General features: G+C 42.9%; 1 protein-coding gene across 1 annotated transcript; it reads left to right on the forward strand.

Moving 5' to 3' along the window:
• The first annotated feature begins 878 nt into the window (after positions 1-878).
• CDKN1B (cyclin dependent kinase inhibitor 1B) lies at positions 879-5449 on the forward strand. The gene is made up of 4 exons (XM_024197338.3): positions 879-1132; positions 1881-2785; positions 3388-3518; positions 4973-5449. The coding sequence occupies exons 2-3, from the start codon at positions 2311-2313 to the stop codon at positions 3507-3509; spliced, it is 597 nt and encodes a 198-aa protein (XP_024053106.1). The 5' UTR covers positions 879-1132; positions 1881-2310; the 3' UTR covers positions 3510-3518; positions 4973-5449.
• Positions 5450-8721: the final 3272 nt, after the last annotated feature.

Here is an 8721-nt window from a genome sequence, read left to right on the forward strand (position 1 = left end):
GTTGACAAAACTTTTCTTGCTCAAGGGGTGAAAAAAACATCCCCGAGTGACATAAGTGTTGCCAGAATAAGCGCTTGTGTGCACAGCACTATGTCGGTGGGAGATGGTTTCCCGCCAACATAGCTACTGCCGCTCGTTGAGCTGGTTTTATTATGGCAACAGGAGAACTCTTTCCTGTCGCCATAACATGGCTACACAAGCAATCTTACAGCGGCACAGCTCTATTGGTACAGCTGTGCCACTGTAATCTTGTAAGTGTAGACATGGCCTAAATCAGTGTAGAGAGATACTTATGTTGGCGGGAGCCAAATTTAAGAGAAGACACTTCCACAGTTAGGTCAATGCAAGGCAGCTTACATCGACCTAACTGTGTAGTGCAGACCAAGCCTAAAATTAAAAACTCCCTGCTCTGAAACTAATGCCTTCTAAGGCCTTGGGTAAGTCACATGAAATGGGAATGATCATTGTGATTGAATGGGGCAAAAGGGGAAAACTGGATTTTCCATATTTATTTTTCCTTTTCCTTCCCCCAGCCTTACTCCTGGTGTTGTGAAATGACTATTTTTATTACATCACTGCCTTAAGGAATGTTCATACTGAAAGCTTAAGCAGCCCATTAAAAACTAACTCTGTGTGTGTGTGAGAGAGAGAGAGAGTAAAACAAATCCAGTTGCTTCAAGGTCAGTTGAATCCTCTCCCTCCCCCTCCTCCAGTTAAACTCTGTTGTATGGGGTCTCTGCTTAAATTAGTTTGTCCAAAGCAGCAAATCTGGTGGCACATAGAAATACAAATCGAATTAAAGTGAAATTATATCGTGTTGTGCAGGATAGAGGGGAACACAGAGTGACCGTCAGCCCCAAAGACTAGGATCTTTCTGTTCCCATTACAAAGGTAAAGGAGTAAATCCTTCAGCAAGGGCTGGTGGTAGCGTCCCCCAGGGCGCTCTTAATCTCGGAGGATCAGATGTGGACTGGAGCCCTAGCAGAACCCTCTACCCCTGTCAATGGGACCTCCCTTTCACACGAAGGAGACGGCACGGGCTATGATCCGGGACGGGCAGGGAACAGCAAGTGTTAAAGGTACGCAGTACCAGCCGTTATCTGCTCCGAACCTGCTGTAGCTGACTGAGGAGGTGGGTGTGATTCCTGGAGCATCTAACCCATTACCCCAAGCACATTACAGAAACTAGGCTAGCTTAACTGACGGCGATCCTAACCTCCACGAAGAATGCGGGAGCCGCCGCTTCGCCTACTTCTTTCTCTCTTGTTAGGAGGAGGTGTCCCTGCTGGCTCCCTCCTTGCTTACACCTCCCGCCTTATCTGGCGGGCAAGGGGTGCTGTTGTATCGAGGGGTCCCGCTTCCCTCTCCCGGCCCCGCGTGTGTTCAAATCCAAGATCCCCTTCCAGCCCCAGCGCCTTGCCGTGAACTCCTGACCTTCCCGTCTCCAGGGCGAAACACTTGGCGCGGGTGGATGCGAAGCGCTTGTTGCAAGCACGAAGTCAAAATGTAACTAGCCTCCCCACCATTGCTCGCTCCCGGCCCCGCTGCAAAGCCGCTCGGCGCTTAGCCTCCGCCAGCCCAGCTCGCCGCGGGGCAGATGGGAGCTTTGCAGGGCCGCTTCTAACAATAGACAAATGTAGAAAAATGGCAAAACGGTTTTTCTCCATCTCTCCCCCCTCCCCCCCTTTTTTTTTTTTTTAAATGATTCCGATTAAAGCGTATTGAGACCGAGAGGTGGCAAACGAGGCCGGGCCACCTTTAGAGCTGGCTGTTTGGAAGAGGTGAGGCGCACAGATGGGGCGGCGCCCTGAGCATTAACCAATGGATCGCCTCCGCTGTTTAAATAGACTTGTAATGTCAATCATTTTCTTCTTCGTCAGCCTCCCTTCAATCGCCATATTGGGCAACCGAGAAAAGGGCTCGTCTTTTCTTGTTTTTTCCGTCGTCTTTTTTTTTTTTTTTTTTTTTTTACTACACGGCAGCTTTGACATCGGCGAGGTTTGCGAGCGCAGTTTGGATCGGGGGAGCCGCGGGCTTCGCATCAGCCTGGAACTGGGCTTGCAAAAGGGGGCTTGGCTTTTCCCCATCCTCCGCTCTCCCCAGTGTCCACTTGATCTGCCCCAGGCTTTCTGGTGAATATCAGGGGTTCTCTCCCCCCGGCCTGTGTCTTATGCAAGTGTTTGTTGTTGTCTCTTCTCGTGGAGCCGAGATCGAGTTTAAAAAAAAAAAGAAGAGGCAAGGAAGAAAGTATTTTCACGTAGCGAAAGAGAAAAACAACCACCGCCGCCAGAAGAAAGAGGGTGGGGGGAAATGTCAAACGTACGTATTTCGAATGGGAGCCCGACCCTGGAGCGGATGGAAGCCCGGCAGTCGGAGTATCCCAAGCCTTCAGCTTGCAGGAACCTCTTTGGGCCCGTGAATCACGAAGAGTTAAACAGGGACTTAAAGAAGCACCGCAAGGACATGGAAGAGGCATGTCAAAGGAAGTGGAATTTTGATTTCCAGAATCACAAGCCCCTGGCTGGCAAGTTCGAGTGGCAAGCCGTGGAGAAAGGGAGCTCGCCCGACTTCTACTTCAGACCCCCGTGGCCCCCCAAAGTCGCTTGCAAATCTGCCACCCATGAGAGTTTGGATGTAAATGGAAACTGCCCAACGGTGATTGTAGTCGGTTCTCAGGGAATCTCAGAGGACACTCACTTTGTAGATCAAAAAACTGATGTATCTGAAAATCAAACGGACTTAGCAGACCAGTGCAGTGGGCAAAGAAAACGACCAGCGACGGATGGTAACGTACTCTTAGAAAACAAAAGCCTTTTGCTTTCTGTACTGTATCCTTGTCAGTGTTAGTTAGCGCTGTATACCTCCTTCGCATATACATCACGCTCATATCTTGCATACAGTAAACTGGTCTACTGGTTTACTGGCAGACAGCGTTTTAAGATTTACCCTTCCTCTTAGCTTAAAAACCCAGGACTGTCTGTACTCTCGGGAATCTTGAGTTAAATTGGCCTCTGGAGCCCATGGATCATTTGCAATCAAATGCTCTTACAAACCAACACCTCCTTCCTCTCCCCGCGACTGTAGTAATCGCTATGTGAACTCTGCATCCTTTTGACTTTTTTAAATAGTACAAGTTTCATAACACATATGAAGCAAAGTGTAGAAGGATATTTTGGACAAAACAAGAAACTTGTATCTTTATTTAAGCAAAAAAACAACCCTCCTCCCCATCTCTTTCATCTCTTTCGATAGTTGACCCTGAGGGTCATAAATATTCAGGGTCCTCCAGTCCCTCGTTCCCCCATGCAGCGCAAACATCTGGCAGCAAACGTATTTAATATCAAGTTTTCACTCTTCTTTTTGTTTCTTTCAATGTTCCCCTCCTAGATTCTTCTCCTCAACCTAAAAGAGCCAACACAACAGAAGAAGAGGTTTCAGAAGAATCCCCCAGTGCCAGCTCAGTGGAGCAAACACCCAAGAAATCCAGCCCAAGAAGACGTCAAACGTAAATTGTTTAGGTGGGTTCCCATTACAATGGTGGAGTTTTTTTTTTTTTTTTTAAATCAGTGTAACCGAGTAAAGCATTGAAGGACTATGGAAAGGTCCACTCTGAGGCCATTCCAGTATCTATGATATTAGTTTCTCTGATAAACTTTGTAGACTTGGTCTTTTTTTAATACGCCTGAAAAACAGAATTTCAAAGGGGCTTTAAAATAGAAGTCTACAGATTAAATACATCTTGTTAATATGCTTTAGGAAGACTATGCTAAACTTTGGGGGGTAGGGGAGAGAGAGTGTAAATGAGCGAGTTTTTACTGTGCCATTAATAAACAATACCTTCCTTCTGGTTTAAGATTTGGGTCACTTAAGTAAGGAGGATCCTCTTACCAATTGTATCGGTACCATGCTGGTAGAACGAATGAGTTTCAAATACGTTCTTTCTAAACTGTTTTAAACTTTCAGATGAGTATTAATGGCTTTTCCCATTGTCTTTGCACATACCAGCGAACTTTCATCGTGAGACATATAAGTAAATAAGGACTGTAAATCAAGAAGCTGAGCATTTTATTTATATCAGAACTATTCTTTTTGTTATATTTATTTTTGTACGATCACACACATCGGAATGTACAATCAGCACCCTGCGTTAATGAGAGGGGGTTTTTTAAATGTAAGGGCTGGGGGGTCGTACATTTACCGATGGTTTCAAAGTAGTAGGGATTAAAGGAAAGGATTTCCAAACATGATTTGCGATTGTGCAGAACAGATTAAGCTGTAAAGCAGAAGTTAAAACAAATTAGCTCTGCTGGGGTAAACAATCCATGAACACGTCAGCATGCATGTGTATGCAAATTGCACTACTACTGTCTGTTTATTTGGGTGTTTGAAGGGGAAACTAATGGTGTCGGCAGACAAAAAATAAAAGGAGTGGAGTAGAGGAGGGTTCCCTGGGCTGTTTATTTTTATGATTGCAACCCAAAATACGTTTGAGTTTAGAAAGATAGAAGATCAGTTGCAAACGAATCTTGCATTAATCTTAAATATGTGACTCTGGGTCAGCCAAGAGACTTGTTGCAAAACAGCTTAATAACACAGCATTTATACTACTTTAAAAAAGTGAAATATGGGGAGCTCTGGAAACATGTTCACTTGGTCTCAACTCTGTGTAAGCCTGCTGGATTTAAAAAACCTATGTGTGGATCAGCAGCCCTCCATAAGGGTGGAGGTGAGTTTCCCTTGTTTTTAAAGGAATATGTCCCTCTTCTGCCCATATACTACTGATTACTGGTCAAAAGTTTTGTTGGCACCACACCCAATTTAAAATCGCTCCATCCCCAACAATTAGGGCAAAGAATGCAAGTGATCAATTTAGTTTTTAAATAGTGACTTGTGTCTCATGATCTCTAGTAGAGCAAAGCAATTGCATTTCTTTTGGCACTTCTAATACCTTCCCTTTTTATTTTCATCACAGAGTTAAGAATGTGCATTTCCTTGTTCATCGGATGCCTCGGTGGTTGATGAAGGGAGGAAGATGTAAAGTTTTTTATATATATATAAAAATTAAAATACATATCGTTGATTCTCCATGGGATGGAGATCCTGTACAAGCACTGAAAAAAACAAAAAAATAAACAATAACACTAAAATTTTAGGCACTCTTAAAAGACCTGCCTCTAAAAGCATTGGATGTAGCATTGTGCAATTAGGTTTTTCCTTATTTGCTTCATTGTACTACCTGTGTATATAGTTTTTACCTTATGTAGCACATAAACTTTTTTTTGGGGGGGGGGGAGAGGGAGGGGATGGAAAAGGGTGACCAATTGAAACTTGCTTTCACAATCTAGCAAGCAGGGAAATTTATGAAGAGAAGCAGTGTAGAGGTTTTCTTTAATTTTTTTTTTAAAGATGTATTGTCTCTTTAAGTGGGGTCTACAATGTCTTTTTTTTTTTTAAATACACCATAATGCTAACACTGGCTACAGCAGACTGTTGCAGACTGCTTGTGAATTTCTACTTATTACATTAAGCTTACGAGGTGGGAGCTCTGTTTCCGTTATGTAGCAGCAAAAGGATTTTTATGTCCTGCAATTTCTTAAATCTCTTAGGATAAACCTAAAGAATTTTAGAGTAGTTCCATTGATTCTAACTATTACCCATAACATTAGCTGGATATTTTCAAATGAATCTGGAGAGTTCATATTTCAAAACAGAATATTGTTGATTACTGATGTTCATGAGTGAGTGAAAAGGGACACTACATCTTTAAACAGTATTTCTACACTGCCTGTGTATCTGTATGTAAAAATAAAAACATAAAAGTTTGAAGTGTACCTGTGTACATAACTCTGTAAAGACACTGAGAAATTATACTAACTTATTTATGTTAAAAGATTTTTTTAATCTAGAAGATATTTTTTCCCCATAAAGCCAAAGTGGCATGTTTTGTGCATTTGTAAATGCTCTATTTGGTAGACTTTTAGGGGGTTTTTTTTTTTTGTTTGTTTCTGTTTTTTTTTTTCCTTTCTTTTTCTGTTAATTAATATGGCTGTGCTGAAAGGATTGCAGACTGAGCCAAGTTTAATATTTTTTTTGTAATGCGTGAGAAAAAATTGCCAATTGATATTGTTTCACATCAAGCAATCAATAAAGAAAACTGCCATATATATGAAATGAGTTCTCTGCTGTGTGTTTCAAATTCATTCTTTACCTGGCCCAAGAGGAAGTAGATTACTTCAAGTAGTACAGCAGGTTTCCCTCTGTGTGCCTAAAGTACAGGGAAAAGTAAGGAATAAAGTTACAGCATTATAAATATATACATTCCTCAGGCCATGTGTCATAACTTACTGTTACTTCTACCAGTAATAGGCATTATCTCAGATTAACTGGGAGCAAAGGCCCTCAGCCTCTTGATTCAATGGAGGAAGTTAACTTCTTGAGTCACACCATTTTGTTTAAAAAACTATACCTTTGAAATCTTAATCCAAATAACATCTGGTCATAACATACTCAAATACTGGACCATATCTTGCCATCAGATGGCACAAGATTTGGCCAACTGTACATCAGAACTAAGCTGCTGTTAAGGCCCAAATCTGTAAAGGTATTTAGGCTCCTAACTTCCACTGAAATCAATAAAGGTAAGGAACCTAAATACATTTGAGGATCTGGGCCTTAAATCCCTCAACAATCTATGCCTGGAATCTGTCAGCGCTACTCCCATACCCCCATTTTAAAGAATTTTCAAGTACTGATATGACTGTGTCTGAAAACACTCTTATATTAACAGCATCTTACCAAATATGTCCATTTCCCTTGTCCACACAAAATAAGTAAATCAACAAAATCATAGGATTCTGCACATATAAAAAAACCCTAATAATTACATTGACTAGTAAGTACGCAATTGGGTTTGCTTTTAGTATGTTTGTGCTTCTAAATTATCTCCATGTTTGTAGAGCAAACACATCGTTTTTTGTTCCATACAGAGAGTTAACCCTAGAAAATATTCTATGATCTATGGCTATGGCCCTGATCTTGCACACACTTATAAAAGTGCTCAACATTACTCACCTGAGTAGTCCCACTGAAACCATTGGACCTACTTTCCTGCTTAAAGTTAAGCATGTGCATAATGGTGGGGGTTGTTCGTGGCATCAGGGTCTCGAGTAGTAATGCCACCTCTGTCCAAAGCACCCTCACTATGTCACACTACTAAGGCTACTCTCTCTAATATAGAATCATGTGCAGTATAGGGCGCATTAGGACCTAAACAGAAGTGGTTTCATATAGGGATAATGTTTTTCATCTGATTTTAAGCTGCTTCATTACAAACTCCTATGGAGAGCCAGTTTCCTGGGGAAAGGAGCACAAACCTATGTCAACAGGTAAAATGCAGGTAAGGTTGCTATCTCCTATTAACCTTTTTGACACAAAACCAAAGAGGATGCATCACCACAGGAAAAAAAGCATTAAACAAGACAACTTGCATGCAAATCATCTACTGTAAAGGGGAAGGTAAATTGAGGTTTTTATAAGTGGATCTAAGACCATTTAAAAATAAAGATAATTAGAAATATTTCATCAGTTGTTCTTTCACAAGTGCTCTTTCAAACTTTACATTGCCAGGGATGGAATCAGGACTAGTTAGCAAAGCCTCACATCTCTTCAGGGGGTTGTTTTTTTCTGAGCTTTCCCAGATATCTTGAGGGAGTCTGTGCCTCAGTTTCTCTACCTTCCTCTCAGCGCTGGGGGAGAGGCACTATGTAAGCATTGCCAGCTCCTTACAGGGAAATCCCTATAGCACTGTAAAGTTTTATTGTTCACACTATATTTGCCACGGCTGCATGCCTGGGCCTGTTCAAGTTGATCAGCTATTGACAGTGTTAGCACAACCATTTTTTCGAACATCTAGCTGAGCATACATCCATTCCATGCCCCCTGAAAATCGTATATGTGCGACAAAAAAGCCCTAAATCTCAGCGAGTGAAATTTCTAGCGGGGCAGAAGCACCTACTTAAAGAGTCTAATTCACTTGCTGAAATCCCCTATTAAGCAATGTCCTGTTATTTATTTCCACCATGCCTGGGTTTTCCCTCGCTTGCTGCCTTAGCTGCGCTTAAAATACACTCTAGGCGCACAGGGTGTGCACTATCCCTGTAATTAAAGGCAGGAGAGGAAAACCGAACCGTTTCTCCCCAAGGACAGCAACTCGGAACGCTGAACGACCAGCCTGAAAGAAACCCCGACTTCTGAATCAGGCCACGCACTCCCCGGCTATGTATGTACTTGATGCAAGGCAGATGCCACCCGAGGACTGCGACTGTCCCAGGTCTGGGGAAAGGGAGTGGCCAGTGTTTGTTTCCACCGTGCTTTTCCTCGTCTGACGGCTAGGGATCGGTTTCAAATCCCTCTTCCCCGCAAGCCTATGGATGGCATCCAGCCGCCTGATGGCCTAACCTGCTTTCGCCTCCAAATTTTTAGGGGTTCAAAAGGTCTCGGCACGCCGAGTTGATAAGAAAAGCCCTAAGGTGAAGAGCACCAACAGGGAGTTTGCCATGAACAAAAGTGGTCATGGATGGGAAATAAACAGGCAGCGGCTCCTCCCTGTCTCAGCCTAACCCAAGGGATAGCGCGAGCGAAACCTCGGCCCGCCTAAAAAAAGCTTAAAGCGAGTGGGAAGGGAGGGGAGCAGAGGTAGGTCAGGCTCACGTGGGGATCTGT

Source organism: Terrapene carolina, unplaced genomic scaffold (assembly GCF_002925995.2).
Source record: "Terrapene carolina triunguis isolate 2854851 unplaced genomic scaffold, T_m_triunguis-2.0 Scaffold112, whole genome shotgun sequence".
Classification (NCBI taxonomy): Eukaryota; Metazoa; Chordata; order Testudines; family Emydidae; genus Terrapene; species Terrapene triunguis.